The sequence below is a fragment of the Aulostomus chinensis genome, chromosome 8 (assembly GCF_037954235.1).
Source record: "Aulostomus chinensis isolate RoL2024-O1b breed Wild chromosome 8, RoL_Achi_v1.0, whole genome shotgun sequence".
In the NCBI taxonomy this organism is placed as follows: Eukaryota; Metazoa; Chordata; class Actinopteri; order Syngnathiformes; family Aulostomidae; genus Aulostomus; species Aulostomus chinensis.
In genome coordinates this window covers 25,291,874-25,307,568 of record NC_141327.1, presented here as the reverse complement: position 1 = coordinate 25,307,568, position 15,695 = coordinate 25,291,874, and the positions used below count along the sequence as shown (strand labels likewise).

Genomic DNA, 15,695 nt, shown 5'->3' with positions numbered 1-15,695 from the left:
TAATTGGCACATTCGCAATGTATTAACGTTTGAATTTCTTTTCTAACTAGGTCTTCTAACCAGTGTGATGATTGTTATTTATTCAGCCTGTCTCTGTTTCGTTACGACATCTCTATCCACATCAAGGGGCTTTACTGTCTATCACGGTGACCTTTGACCGCCATCTTATTTTCCCACTGGGAAAATACATTTGGAGAAATTTCCTCAAGAGGTTCTAGGGGAAATTCAGGAAAATATGGAGAGTAATCAAGATGTCAAGTTATCGAATGAGTCACTGAAATCCATGAGAATCAAAGGGAGAAATGTGAAATTCAACAGGTTTTTCATACTTTAAAGCCCCTTTAAAATCAGCAAGATACACAAGTTTATTTATTTATTTTTTATAACTCAAATGAATTTTATTAAGAAAAAATGAAACATTGATCCTGATAACAGCAACCAAAGTGTCATCACAGCTCATCTCGAGAGGTTGTGTTGGTCTGGGTCTTTGCAGACACCTGGAAGAGACGGTGGGAGGTGAGTGAGTGACTCAGGTCGGATGAACGGTGATGAACGGTGCAAACCTGAAACACAGACCTCATCTCCACCCTCTTCGTCGTCGTCGTCTTCATCATCCTCATCGTCTTGGTCCTCCTCCTTATCTTCTCCTTCAGGCAAAACTCCTCCGTTTTCCAGGAACTTTGACAATGTCTCCAGGTCCCTATTTCCTTCGTAGTTGACCACCTGGAGGACAACAGAAGAAGAAGAAGAAGAAAGAAGGGATCAAATGGAAAAAGGAATCATAAAAATACAAATACAAAGTACAAATGTGTGTGTACCTCTTTGCCACCAGCTGGGAAGTACTTGAGTGTGGGGAATCCGTCAATTGAAAGAGACTCCACTTCATTGGCCGTAGCGTCCATCTTAGCTATAATGATGTCATCGTGGCTGGCGTACTTTTCACCCAGCTGCTCCCAGATGGGGGCCAGCTCTTTACAGTGAGCACACCATGGAGCATCTGTGCACACGCAAGCGCACACACACAACACGCACACACACACACACACACACACACACACACACACACACAATTTAAAGCTTTTACCTTGGTAGGTTATCTCATGCAGGAAGCAGAAACTTAGTTCAACATAAACACTAAGAGGACTGACGGGTGTTTTTAGTTGAACTTAACATGTAATAAATTAGTATTAATACACAACACACAGCTGTGTACATCATCTGGAAGTCACACAAACACAAATGAGTGGCGTTAGGAAGACAAGTACATGACGGGTGACGGGCACCCACCGGTGTTTGGAAGGATTGTGAACAGGTGTAATGTTGGAGAGTTAAAGAGAAGTTAAGCAATCCAGCTTGACTGATAAACCCTGTGTTCATCAATTCCACGTTTAAAGCTGTTGGATACTTGATTGACATGACTTATCACCATGAAGATGAGAGTCTGTTCAGTTTTATCTCAGCCCTGATGGGACTGCCTTTGACGCTAAACTGCTTGAGGGTTTAAAGATTCAGAACAAAAAAAAACAAAACAAAAAAACAATTGATTTTGACCAAATTGCTGTTTTTAAGCTGCAGACTTACAAAATTCCACAAAGACGTTCTTGGTCGGGTCCAGAGCAACAGACTCAAAGTTCTTCCCCACGAGGACATTAACGGGACCTTTGTTCCAGTCCTCTGGGACCTCCTCAGTCCGATAGTAGGGCTACATGATACAGAACCAGTAATGAGAGTTAATTCAGTGTCGTATGAAAAGCAGGTTTTTCTGTGTGCGTGTGTGTGTGTGCATGTATGTGTGTGTGTGCGTGTGTGTGTGTGTGTGTGTGTGTGTACCTTAGCTGTGCCATCCACGACCTCCTGAGACAAATGGCGTAGTGAGTCTGTTGTCAGATCCTGGGTGTCGATTTTGAACTTTTTTCCTGTCTCCATGTTGATGATGCGTGAAGTGGGCACTTCGTCCTCCCTGACGCCGAAATATGTCAGCACATGAGACACATCTGCTGTCACATCAATTGAGATGAACAGCATCTACAAACACACACACACACACACACACACACACACACACACACACACACAAACATGCACAATATATTGAACACAGTTAGTGGGGTTAAATTAAGTTTTATGTCTTTTGTTTCTGAATTTCTTTCAAAGACAGTCTCACACACACACACACACACACACACACACACACACACACACGCACACACACACACACTCTTACCTTGCCCTTGAACTCCCTGGCAACAGTCCTAAATTCCTCCATCAGGGCTGTGTGACTCTCCATGCTAGAGTTGATGAACAGCAAGCTATGCAGGACGATTCTGGAAGTGAAGATCATTTCTGAAGTCTGCACACACACACACACACACACACACACACACACACACACACACACACACACACACACACACACACACACACACACAACACACAGAGCCTGGTCACTTTTGCATTTTTGGAATATTGACACAGATTTAAATCAAAAAGAGTCTCAGTCTGGTTTGTGTCCCAAAAGTGTCTGAAACCATTCGCACAATAGACTTGATCGAATTTTACATCTTCACTTCACATCTTTCTCTTCTGTGTGTGTGTGTGTGTGTGTGTGTGTGTGTGTGTGTGTGTGTGTGTGTGTGTGTGTGTGTACGTGTGTTCACCTCCTTATTGAAGGTGATGATCAATTCCAAGCTGTTGGCCTTTATAAATGCGGTCACGTTACTTTTGTCCAACTTTCCATCTTCCGGCAAGATAAAATCGGCTCTGCCATCATCAAACTAGAAAACCAACACACGAACATTGATTTTTATAATTCTTTGCCAGATACTGACCCTCCAAAGTCCATGTCATGGAATTTAATCAACAAACCACCGACATTTATCATCAAGCAGGAATGCTAAACATCTGCTACTTTTATGCAATTGGAAACTGAATATCCAGTATTTGAGTTCTGAGCGGCTGGAGAGACAAGCAATGTTCTTATCTTAGTCATAGAAATACAGCTTTTATTTTTGTTTTCCTTTATTAAGTTACATTCATAAGTTCCATTTTTTACTCATTGTGACTCAGGTTAACATCTAATCAGCCTAGTGGCAATTTACTGGAGGATTTTGTCATTTACTTCCATTTCATATATTTTTTATGTGTGTAAATGTCATGTTACTCTTGTGGGGGCGGAGCTCAGGTTACATTAAATTTTGTTATTGGTCTGTTTTTTGCAGGGATCGGCTCAAAAGGAATTGAGGCTGCTTCATGAATCCATGTCCGTGGTCCCAACCTGGTAAGACGAGCTGGAAATGTTAAAAATGTGACTGTGCCCAAACACTAGATGGCAGTAAATTACCATCGTTACTCCTCTAACACAGTATCTTGGTACTGCCGTACTATAAAACACTAGTCTGCATATTCATACCTTTTTAAAGAGCACCACTGCATCTGCTTTGACTCCATACTTCTGTAAAACCTCAGGAGTCGCTGTCACACCAAACTCTGTGTCAGTGTCATCCATCACGACCTCGTTGAACACCTTCACAGCCTCGCTCTCCAGACTCTGGATGAGAAGACAACACTGTTGGTAAAGTGGGAATGTGTGGTTTTGTTATATAAGACAGCTTCAGCGGAAGAAACATACGTTAAAGAATCCTACGACAGCGATTTTATGGGCTTCGATAAACTGAGCAGCAGAGTCTGCAGAGTCGAGGACCGAAGCGCCAGGGCCTGCACGACGCTTCATCCACTGGACTATTCCCTTTAGTGACCTTTTACCTGGGAAACACACGCAGACACGAATGAGTGAGCCACGTCAGAGTAGTTCAGGGGTTTAACACAGATAAAAACCAGCCAGAGCACAGAAATATGTTGATTTAGTGTTTAATTGATCAGTTAGTTTAACAGCAGAAATTCAAAAGTTCCTATTCTGACAACAGTGTTCTACTGTCTTTTCGTTTTCTTTCATTTCATGGTTCTGTACTCAATAATGTGACAGTCACTGCAACAGTAAAATCTTTTTTTTTATTAATGAGTGCATGCAATGATAATAATAATAATAATAATAATAATAATAATAATAATAATAATAATAATGATAAATGAGGCAAGAGGACTTTTAGCTGTAGCTTAGCACAAACAAGCAGGAAGAAACTTGTTGCTGTTTCCAAAATTTAAAAATGTAACTTCCATCCATAATTTTTTAACACAGTTACAGGATGTTTCTTTACTTTATTTTTTCAACCAGGTTCAGGAAGACGATGGAGTCCACTCTTACATCTTTGTCCGCCTGTATGGGCTGCATGAGTTAGTGGCTCGTTAGCTAAGCTTAGCTTAGCTTAGCATTAAAAAACAGGTCCAAAAGCCAATCTCTTCTCTCAAATATAATAACAATTTCTCTTGCAACAACTTCTCTACAATGTTGCAGTTATTAAAACTTTGAGATACTGGGAGGTTCATTTTGTTTGTGGAGAACCAGACAATGTTGATTCAGTAAAAATCGCTTCAGGTTAAAAACACTATGATTAAAAAACAAGAACAAGTAGACACACACAAACTCTCCCAGCAGATTCATAAGTCAGTTAATGTGGATGTGGTGCAGATTTTCCAGGGGTTGACCTGTGTGTGTTTACCAGTGAAGTCGACCGGCTTCTTGCGGTCTCCATTGACGAACAGTTTCAGGGTGGGGAAACCTCCGACGCCAAACTCCTCAGCCAGCTCCTTCTCCTCGGTGGCGTCCACCTTGGCCAGGCGCATCACTGGTCCCTCCTTCTTCAGCTCCCCCGCAGCCTCAGAATAAACAGGCTCCAGTTTCCTACAGTGGCCACACCATGGAGCATCTGCGCACACACACACACACACACACACACACACACACACACACACACACACACACACACACACACACACACACACACACACGAACCATTTACACTGCACATATAACTGGGTTTGCAAAGTGTTTTCATGCAGTGGAACTTCAGGTGGGTTTACATGCAGCTGCTGTCCACTTTCTTGTTACTATCAGCAGGTCACTTCCAGATATACCTGGAGATACGCTGCTGATAGTGAGACTTGGGCTCCCCTGGCTTGCTCGTTCTCTCTGCCGCTGCAGAGCTCATCTGTGGGAGAGTTGAACCAAGAGAACATCTGGACAGGAGCAGCCTCGCGCACTCACATGCGTTCGTTTAGGTTGGTCAACTAATGAGTTGCACCGTCAAATTTAAAGATGTGCGCCGTGCTCGTCATCTTTTATTTGGGTTGTATAATAAACACGTCTTCGTTGAATGTACACATTTTCTGAAACGTCCTCAACATTAAACTCCTACAGTTTTGTAGAACTGCTGTCAAAGGAAATTTGATTAAAACAGGCTCTTCAATTTTATGAGGGCGTTTCAGTGAGACATGAAGGTCCATCTCACTCAAAACATATTTTCACTTCCTTAAGTGGCAGAATTTTGTTACTTATTTCGGGTAGACAAAAAAAAAAAAATCCATAAATTGGCAGGAATTGAAAAATTACATTTCAGAAAGAAATAAAAGTCTTATTTTAGAGAAATTTCAGCTCATTTTTCTTGGTTTTGTTGGTCGGTTGCTTGCATTTACAATGTTTTTAATGTATTTTTTATGTTTCTATTTAGATCGAGTTGTCGTGTTTTCACATTTAATTATATTTTTACTCGTCTCGTTTAACCTGATTTTCTCAAAGCTCCTGGGGGGGGGGGGGGGGCCTTGCTTTGCCTGCTATTAAGTCTAATAAGATGACATCATGGGAGGATTTGCATTGTTTGCAGTGAGGTTTCTTGAGTTTCTCCTCTAGGTACACTCCAGAAATACTTACAGAATTCCACTAATAAAAAGGGATTCTCGCTGAGGGCTCTGGCAAAGTTGTTGATGTGGAGAACCATGACATCATTCTCCTCCTCTATCTCGGTGGTTTTCTCTTTCTTTGGTTCCTCCTTGTCCTCCGTCTCCACCGGTTCTTCTGTCTTCTGTGTGTCATTGGCCTGGATGCAGGAGCCCCCCAGCAGCAGCAGCAGGCCCAGCAGGGTGACGGTTAAGAGTGTCCTCATGTCTGTGTCTCTCAGCTGCTTTAGTCCCTCCGCTCAGGTATGATTGACGGGTCTCGCCGAGACAGCTTGAACCTTTATGTGTCAAAGACGGAGAGTGTGTCGAAATTCTACTGGCTTCCCAACTCGTCCAATCAGACATGACGCCTGCAGGGACATTTTTCCAGTGTAAACCAATGAAAAGGTGCCCTGTAGATTCAGAATCGGCTGAACTGGCTGATCCACTGTGGCAACTTCACGACTCGTCACACGCACACCTGCTCATCAGTTCTCTGCTCCCTTTGTGTCATTTTTTTACGTCAATTCATACACCCCGCCTCTGTTGTCATCTTGCTAGATGGCTACTCTTGCACCTCTAATGTTTGGTTCTTTGCCTCATCTAACCCTCATCCAACTAAAAAAGTGAGGTCCCCCCAACTCAACTCTTCTATCTCTCTTCTCTCTGTTTACTTAAACTACAGCAAACACTCTCAACGCTTCTTTCCCTCAACTTTTTCCCACGTTGCAGTTAAACAGAAACTTCATCAGAGTCCCCCGTTTCCTTTTATTTTGTTCTTTTCTCTTTTGAAATAGAGCCGTTTTTAGATCATTGTGAAACTGGGAAGAATTTTCCTGTAAAATGCTGTGCTTTGTAGGACCAGTTCGCCCCAAATCTCAACGATATCACTGTTTTCAACGAGTAGGGCAGTTTTGCAGATTTTCCTTCGTTTCTTTGTAACTGCTAGACACCAGATATACACATCATCATGGAACCATTTAGCTAAGTGTGTTACATGAAGTTCAAAAACAAAATGTGCAATTTGCTACAGGGGGGACATTTATCCAGAATCAGATCCAGATCTGATGACGTCACATCGCCTTGGCAGATGCACGCGCCTTCCAGATGAATTCTAGTTCACTTGTGCGTCATGTACTTCCAATGAAATCTGGACAAAATGTGTTTGGGTTGACAGGCTGAGACAGCGTGCCGATGTGTTTGATACGTTTCCAGAACCTCAAGCAGCTTAAACTTCACCATCATCTCCACCTGTTGTGGTGGTGGTGGTGGTGGTGGTGGTGGGGAGGCGGGCAGCTGACCAGGCCACAGTCTCAACAAACTACAGTCACAGATCCCAGGTCAGATGGTGAGAAAATGGGAAATATGTTTATTTTGTAACTGAACTGAACACTGTAATGACAAACTGCAGTGACAGACAACCACGCACGCACGCACGCACGCACGCACGCGCGCGCGCACACACACACACACACACACACACACACACACACACACACACACTGTCTGACATCCTGTTTACAATTGCGTATCAAAGCTGTGAATTACAGGTTTTACCTGGATGGGGATTTCAATGCTGCATGTGTGTGCTGTCCGTCAGCGTGTGAGTGAGCTCTGGATTTGGATCCCAGTTTGCCAACAAGTCACTGAAGTCAGGCTGGGCGCTATCAAGGGTGTGTGTGTTGGGGTGTGAGAGCGGATTGTATTGCATGTGTGTGTCGTCATGTGAAGGGGTGTCACTGTTTGTGTGCGTCATCTCTGGGCTGTAGCTGACCAGAGAGCAGCAGGGGATGGGCTCCGTCCAGAAACTGAGAGGAAGATGCCTCTTGTTCATCGGCCGGTGGCGACTCTGGCTGGAGCCCCTGTGGTTAAACAGTTCTGCCAGGGGCCCCAGACCACAGTTACCACTGGCAACCCCTGGTGTTTTATCATCGCCGCATGTCACAAATGCGTTTTGCGACTCTTCTGGAGTTCCTGCTCTTGCAATTCTCAGCAGGTCGTCGTAGTAACGCAGACGTCCGCTTGTTGTGACAGAGACAGAGTCGCTGTAGATCTCACAAGCTTCTTGATCAGCAGCGCCGTGACCAAAATACCGCTGGACATCTCTGCTGATAAGGTCGGCAAACCTCAGCAGCTGCTTGGTCACATCCAAAGAACTGTGGGTGGGATGAAGGAAAACCTCCTCCAAACACTCCTCCTCTTCCTCCTGAGCTTCAGATGCAGCATCTTCATCCTCCTCCTCCTCCTCCTCCTCTCTATCTTCTTCATTTTCCATCTCCTTCGTCTTCTCCACTGCTTTGTCCTCCTCGTCCTCTTTGCGGGGAGAGTGCTGGAAAATCATGGGGAAATAGCCTGGAGCTGGCGCCTGGACAAGGAAGTTCCTGATGACGCCTGCCGCCATGTTTGGTTATTTTCACTAAAACAGTTACAGACGAGAGAAGATGAGAAACCAGAGAGAGCAGATTAGAAGAAAAAAAGACGCTGAGAGTAACTCAAGTGGTTTTACCGAGTGAGCTGCAGTTAGCCGCCAGGTCCAGGTGAGCCTGTATTGAGGGTCCAAGGGATGGCCGGGCCTGGGTCATTGATGGATCATACGTGTGCATGTGCATATGAAATACTGGTCTGTCAGAATTGCCACTATATATATACCTCAGGATATGGCTGCGTGTGTGTGTCCCGTCTGATGAGGCAGCTTCCAGTACAAATATTTGTGTGCCGGATTGGTCAAACAGTCTCTGTTTACTTTATCACTGGGCAACCGGGGAGGGGGTCCGAGGCTAATGGATCCTCTGCTAGGGGATGACGGAGAGTTGTTATACACACGCATACGCGCTCGTTTTGCTCCCTGTTATCTGTCTAGTTAAAGGATAAAAGAGCATGAAATCAAATCATACGCCATTTTGACTTCTAAAGGGGAACACTTTGAACAGACGTCAGGTCACCACTCGTCAGCCGACCCAGGTACGGCAGCTACAAGCTCTCCTCCAAACTTGAGACTCATCTCCAGAACCACCTCCCACACTCTCGATCCCCTGGACTCCTGTATGTTTAGCGAGACTTCTGAGTGAAGGGAAGGTCTGAAAAGGGCTGTTTTGGAGTCCTACATGTGAGGGGAGCAGTGGAGGAGGTGCGGGGGGGTCAGCAGTTTGATTTCCAGCTCATCCCAACTGTCATAGAGTAAAGTCTCAGTTTTCTTTCCTCCATCCCCGGCAAGAGCCGCCTCCATGTTGGCCCGGGTCAGAATGTTTCCGTCATCTCCCGCTGGTTTAGTCTTTCCTCTTCCAGCAGATTAGGAGGTGGTTGCAGCTTATGACTTCAGATTTTCTCAGAGTTTGTTCCAGATTATGACACAGCGTCACGCAAACCAGGAGTCCTAAACTCTGACTAGCCCTCCAAATTTCACCTCAGACTAGGTCAGATCACTGCGCTCGACTTGATAAACCATCCCTAGTTACAACTAAATTCCTTGAAGAGGAGCATTCTTGAATTCGGTAGAAACGAGGGAAAGTTCACGTTCTCTTTATGTTTCGTGTTCATGTTTGTTTGTTTATTTATTGCACAACAACAACAAAAACCCAGAACAAACCTTTTTTTTCCCCCAGGAAATTTCTTTGTAAATAAATAAAACTGCATGTAACCTGTGTGTGTGTGTGTGTGTGTGTGTGTGTGTGTGCGCGCGTGTGTGTTTAATGATCTGATGATTGAATCCTGCACTTCACCAGACTAGGTTTTTACAGATGTCTGTGTCTCTGTACATATGTGCATGTGTTTGTGTTTATATGAGGATGTAGAGCATTAAAGTGTGGATTCGTGTGTGTGTGTGTGTGTGTGTTATCAGAACACCCTGACTCCCAAGGCCTGCCTGTCATCAGTATCCAGGCTTCGGTGTTGATTTTGGGACTAAAGATCAATAGCGGCAATATGTCAGCTCTCAAGAGCCTGACAATGAATTACACACGCTTTTAGGCACACAAGCACATGTACACACACACACACACACACACACACACACACACACACACACACACACACACACACACACACACACACACACACACCGTTTCCATCACTTCTAAGGACTTAACGGTTGCTTAATTTCAATCTCCAGGGCACATTGATTTCTCCAAAACTAGAGTGCTTTTATTTTACATGGCAGTATTTGAAATATATTTAACACTGACCAAAACATAACAGCCCCGATAGCTCTCTGTAATACAAGAAAAACTCCATTTTTTACTGCCTGGTAAAATTAAACATGAAGTAAAAATCATAAAATCACATGTATCACTTCTTTGCAACAGACGACTGCTCGCATATTTTAGTTTAACACAACAGCCAAATTAAAATCAACTCAGTATGAGGTTTTTCTTCATGAAGTTTAACTTTTATATTCAAGTTCTTCATGGTTATAAATTCTGCTTGACACGATGGGAAAAGCGTCCTTTAATAAACTACTTAAAATTACATGTCTGGTCTTTTGATAAATGCAAATCTTCTGTTGTTCTGTTGAGTATCACTTCAACGATTCAATGTTCCACTAAGTTCATGGTCGCGTCCCTTCGGTGTCCGGCGCTGCAGCTGGAGATCACACTCATGAGAGCCAGACTGAACTGATGTGGGAGGTGAATCGGAGAGAAATGCTAATTTTTGCTTTTTACTGGTACAACGAATATGACTCACAAAAGGTTGCTCGCCTCCAGCAAAGTGTGCTGGGATAGATTTATCACCCCTAGCAACCCTGCCTCTAATAAACAGACTGAAGAGAGGGAATGGAGGAACAGTGACCAACGCAGATAATGAGGATGATGATGATGATTAAAAAAAAAAACAACTTGTAAAGCTTTTGGAGACTGAACCTGACCCAGCAAGAATGTGGAATCATGAGTAACAGTGGGTTTGATACATGAGCTGTTCTTGCAGTTTCTTTTAGCCCTCAATTTAGTCTTACAGGCAGGAGGCAAAGCCTGATGGTGTGTGTTAACTGGTATTAACCCAGGTTCGCAGGTGAATATAGATTCCAGGGGGCCATCAGGTGTTGCCCTCTACCTGCAAGACTAAGTTGAGGGCAGTTTACTAAAAGTCCTCAAATCGTGCAGTAGTCAGTTTATAAGCAGAAGTTGTCTCTCTAGGCGTTTATGTGCTCAGGTCTTTTCACAGCTCTGTTCTTAAACTCTGCCAGAAGCTGAGGACCTGCGCGTCAAGCCGTCCTGGGACTCGTGGTTCTCCGCAGCCTGCACAACTTCTTTAGGAAACGACGAGGGCGTCCATGGTGTTGTCCAGTATCCAGCCTCCGGGTGGAGAGTCCATCTCACTGCAGGACACAAGAGGGTCACATTCAACTTTGGCTTCCTCTAGGTAGGCAGGTTCAGGTCATCTTCACCTACCACGTGACACAACCCGGCGATCCCAACCAGGTGACACTCTGACACACCTGAGCTACACTCCCCCCTCCCGCGGCATCAGGGCAGTCGCAGGTGTCGGCCTCGACCTCTCCTCTGAATGCAGGAAGGCGTGAGTCGGGAAATTGTAGAATGCAGGAACGTTGATTTTTTTTTCTCTTTAATACATCACAAAAACTTCCAAACGGTGCATTTTTTGGCGGAGCCATGTGACGTCAAGCACAGCCGGTAAGATGAACGTGGCATCCTCGTCAGTGGAGGAACACACCGGCTGAGCAAGCTGGCATTGACACTGTGACTTGAGACGCGTTCGATGCTTTTTTGTATTTAAGCTCCAAAAGATTCAAGTACCAGGGAGGTGACAGGATCCTGACCCCCCTGCAGGGAGTCCAGCCTGGGTGAGGTCAGGTCCTGTTAATCCAAATGAACCAGGGCACTGAGACCAAAGCTATTTGATTATATATTCAAAACTGAAAAGCTTGTAAATGTCTTTTTCCCACGTTGCAGTTAATGTCCATCTTTTCCAATACATTTGTGTCATGTGTCCAGTTGCAAAGATGCCAAAGCACTCAAATGTATCAAATTATTTGTAACTGCAGCAGCTGAGGTTTGCTGGCCCTTTGTAGCCCCCCTTCTTAATAAACAAAATCTATATAATTAAAAAACAAAGAGGTATAATACTTACACCCAGGTGATGTCCTGCAGCAGAAGTATCTGGTCCTTGTTGAACGTCAGCCTGGTGTCACAGAAAATGGAGCAAAGCCAATAATTCCACTAAATAAAGTAGAAGAACCAGAGGAATGGAAGTATCTCAGCGGAAATTTTATATATAAAAAAGTTTTTTTTTTTAAACTGGTTGCAGGTCACAGACAGTTGGACCTACAGTTTGGGGTTTGTCTACCATCAGTTAATGATTCCTGTTTTGTGAGACCCAACTTTTAGAACTTTAATTTAAATCACTTGGTCAGAAGGAAAGTATACTCTCATGGAAGCATTGACAACTTTACCGTTTTTATTTGTCAAAAGCTTGACCAGGTGAGTTGAAACACTCACGGGGGAGTCTCGGCTGGCTGCGGGAGTTTCAACTGTACAGACGTTGAGCAGAGATCAACCCGCGTCTGGCTGGATTCACTCAGTTTGTGTTTTAATGAGTTTTTCCAGATTATCAGTCGATATTCGGGGAGGATAATCATGAGAGGACGGGACTCTGCGGCTGTGACTGCCATTCTAACTGTAAAATCTAAAAGGGCAGCTGCTATGTGGTTAAAAAAAGACTGATGTTCAAGTACAAAACCTTTTTTTTTTTTTTAATTTTCTATGACCAAAACATCTAGAAAAATATACAACAAATGCTTAACCTTTCACAACATTTAACAGCTGAAAATGGGAACATAAAAGAGAAGGAATATTCACATTTTCCCCATTACTGATAAAAGAACATTCATTTTTATTTCTTTTACATATCAATGTTTTATATGTTTGCCATTATTGTTTGGATCTGTACGTTTTCTTTAAACATCTCCGCAGTAGCCGGAGTCGTTGGAGAGCTGCGAGTTGGAGCTGCGGTTGGAAGAAGAGTTCCATATGTCCAGGTTCATGTGAGGCCCGAACGGGTTGAAGCTGGAGTACTGGATCGGGCCGCAGGTTCCCTCCGACTCACGGCTGAAAGGAGAGTGAGGCGGGGTGATGGGAGACACGGGCGACATCGGGGCTGAGCGTTCATGTTGGAAGTGGTTCTGGTACGGAGCACTCTGGGGGGTCCAGATGGATCCGAACAGACTGGACATGGGTGAGAGGCTGCGGGTGCCCGAGAAGTATGGCTGTGGAGGACAGACGAGAGGTAACGGGCTCGACTCGGTCCACTCAACCCCCGGACGCAATGAAATTACTCAAGTTTGACTGAATTTAACGGTCTCCTGACACACTCTATTCGCTGATATTTTTCTTTTAAGATAAAACAAAAAATGACATTTCGAAGGATTTCCTGTACTGTGATACTACAGTATACTGATATTCCTTTGTATTACAAACCACGTTTTTCTTTCTGAACCAGTCAGTGTTCTGCTTTCGTGACAGAAGGACTTTCAGTCTCTGGATTCAAACATTTACCTTTAATTTGCTCAGGTATTCATGTATGTTTAAGAAATTTGAACGAACCAGATGTTGAGAAATATTTTTATGTCTGTGTTGCATTTAAGCCTTTTTTTTTTTTTTAAACCTGTGGGCATGAATAATTTATTAAATTGGATGCAAAACAGATCATAAAAACTATATTTGCTTTCGCATCCATGTGTTGCCCTGTTTTGTGTGTCCAGTGTGAAGTGACAAAAGAATTTGCGCAAAACAGCTTTTGTACAATTTCAGAGAATTTAAAAGGGGACAGAAACAATTTCAGTCACAAGTACATTTCCCCGTTGGCAGCGAGCCACCAGATTTTGAGGGTGTGACTGTTAGGACGTTGTCATGCTCTGCCAATAACTCGTGAGAGTGTGTGAACGGGTGAAAGTGTCATCGAGCACTGGAGTGTTTCCTGTTGCACTTTATGAGCTGAGGATTAACATGAGAGCAAGAACACACGACAGCGTCATGAAAGTGGTGCTAAAAAAAACAAACCCAGTAGAAGCCGACTGAAGGGAAGTTTATGAGGACAGTTTCAGTCAAGACTAGTCGGTCTCTACCAGCAGACGCGCTCGTTCCTCTTATTTACTGAGAAACGGAGCCGAGCGATCGAAGGTGGAGGGCTGACACTCCGATGACTCACGAGCGATCGGTGAATGAGGATCCTGGACTGGCTGCTCATCACAAGTTTCCAACAACAACACAGTTGTATGTCTGGCGCGTGCCACTTCTGGTAGACAACCGGAGCCTTTGTGTGTCAGTTCACTTCCTGCTGAGGTCACGTGACACGACAACCACAGCAAGATCAGGTGTGTAAGAGACAGCCTGGTGGTTCCATGTCACATACAGATGGAACATCCGGTACATTTGAAATGCAGACAAACTCGCATCTGCCTGGTTGGGGGTTTTCAACGCGCAACTTTCACCTTGTTACCAACTCGTCTTAAACGACGTCTTTGTTTTTTCCAGCAGCAGTAAAACCGAAACCTTCTCAGCTCGGAAGCGTGTGTGTAATTATTGTCTTCTACACTACAAGGCTGCGCATGACACCAAGAGTCAAATACTTTAATTTCCACACTGGAAATACAAATTACATCCGTGTTAAATCAATATTCATTCAATTTGAGTAATTTGATACAAATACTAGGGTATTATTATTATTATATTATTTGTCGTGTATACTAAGTCACTTTATTCTAACCCTTCGTTTATTTGCAGACTGCACAGCTTTAATCAAATCCTCTATGCACACCTAAGAGCAACTCGTCTACCAAATCCATCCCTGTTCATTTCTACGCTCGATTTTGAGAATGTGAAATAATAAACGAGGGCGTTCCGAGGAAAACAATCGCTGAATTACCGCTGTGGTGCTTCTCAACTACGACGAACAGAAAGCTCCACATCCACACACATCGGCTTCACTCTGGCCGGAATCCAACAATTTACCCTCATGTGACGTTACGGGCTGTGTGGCTGATTAACTGCTCGGATTATCAAGCAGGTGATGCGGCCGCTGTGAGTCATCACCTTGCTGCCTACACAGGCTGCAGAGTCCCAGGCTGAGGAGGGTTCCTGAGGCTGCTCCTCACTCCAGCAGGCCTGGCTGCTGTGTACATTCTGACTTTCTTGACTGGGAAAACCAGCGGGGAACGTTCCATTACCTGTGGGATGACAGCAGCAGAGCCTGCTTAACATGAAAGAGAAATCTGAGGGACAGCTGCCGTTCAGAGTTGGTGTGTTTTCTGTGAGAGGTGGGGACATGGATGCAAGTGTTGTACCTATGTAGTGGCCTTCCTCGCTGTAGGTGTAGGGGCTGTTGCAATGGCTGTTGGCACTTCTCCAGGTAAACCTGCATGACAGCGAGCAAACGTGTGATCAAGCTATTCAACGATCTGACCTCACCCAGGTAGAGCAGCACAGAAGATTAAAACCCAGTCCTGACAATAAAAATATTCCCAAGCTAAATCTTAATTACGAGACAAAATTACAAGTGCTTTTAATTTGAACTTTAACTTGTGACTTTACAGCTCAACACTGAACGACTCATCCAAGTGTTTTGACTTCCGCCTCTGGTGACTGGAACTCTTTAAATCTTGCAATAAAATGTCTTTTTAATCTCTTAAACATGATTTTTCTCATGATTTGGACTTTTTAAACCTAAAAGAATGATGTCTTACCATAAAACAGACAATATTTTCCTTACCAAGGCTAAGTTTTTCTTTTTTGCACAGGACAGATCTCGATCTTATCCCCAAGGGACAACACAATACTAAAATTTTCAAATAAATACACTGACCACTTAAAAGGCAGCTGTAGTGTTTCATTTTGCAAAGTTGTATTACTATTATG

General features: G+C 43.9%; 3 protein-coding genes and 1 long non-coding RNA gene across 5 annotated transcripts in view; all 4 read right to left on the bottom strand.

The window, feature by feature from the left end:
- Positions 1 to 386: 386 nt before the first annotated feature.
- Positions 387 to 6,088, bottom strand: pdia2 (protein disulfide isomerase family A, member 2). The gene is made up of 11 exons (XM_086210253.1): positions 5,825 to 6,088; positions 4,617 to 4,823; positions 3,629 to 3,762; positions 3,410 to 3,547; positions 2,658 to 2,774; positions 2,225 to 2,350; positions 1,831 to 2,025; positions 1,582 to 1,702; positions 819 to 997; positions 577 to 723; positions 387 to 497 (listed from the first exon to the last, which is right to left on the bottom strand). The coding sequence occupies exons 1-11, from the start codon at positions 6,054 to 6,056 to the stop codon at positions 450 to 452; spliced, it is 1,644 nt and encodes a 547-aa protein (XP_086066379.1). The 5' UTR covers positions 6,057 to 6,088; the 3' UTR covers positions 387 to 449.
- Positions 6,089 to 7,374: 1,286 nt separating this feature from the next.
- Positions 7,375 to 8,230, bottom strand: percc1 (proline and glutamate rich with coiled coil 1). Its single transcript, XM_086210252.1, has one exon. The coding sequence runs from the start codon at positions 8,228 to 8,230 to the stop codon at positions 7,400 to 7,402; it is 831 nt and encodes a 276-aa protein (XP_086066378.1). The 3' UTR covers positions 7,375 to 7,399.
- Positions 8,231 to 9,965: 1,735 nt separating this feature from the next.
- LOC147257764 (uncharacterized) lies at positions 9,966 to 11,928 on the bottom strand. The gene is made up of 3 exons (XR_015117634.1): positions 11,914 to 11,928; positions 11,217 to 11,324; positions 9,966 to 11,140 (listed from the first exon to the last, which is right to left on the bottom strand). It is a non-coding gene; the product is annotated as an uncharacterized LOC147257764 (long non-coding RNA).
- A 358-nt stretch (positions 11,929 to 12,286) lies between these two features.
- Positions 12,287 to 15,695, bottom strand: part of tmem131l (transmembrane 131 like) — a 28,133-nt gene continuing 24,724 nt past the window's right edge. For both annotated transcript variants that reach the window (XM_086211931.1, XM_086211930.1), the window contains exons 32-34: positions 15,125 to 15,195; positions 14,874 to 15,007; positions 12,287 to 13,048 (exon numbers count right to left, since the gene is read on the bottom strand). In XM_086211931.1, the coding sequence (XP_086068057.1) occupies positions 12,740 to 13,048; positions 14,874 to 15,007; positions 15,125 to 15,195 (514 nt within the window). In that variant the 3' untranslated portion in view covers positions 12,287 to 12,739. The remainder of the gene's footprint in view (positions 13,049 to 14,873; positions 15,008 to 15,124; positions 15,196 to 15,695) is intronic.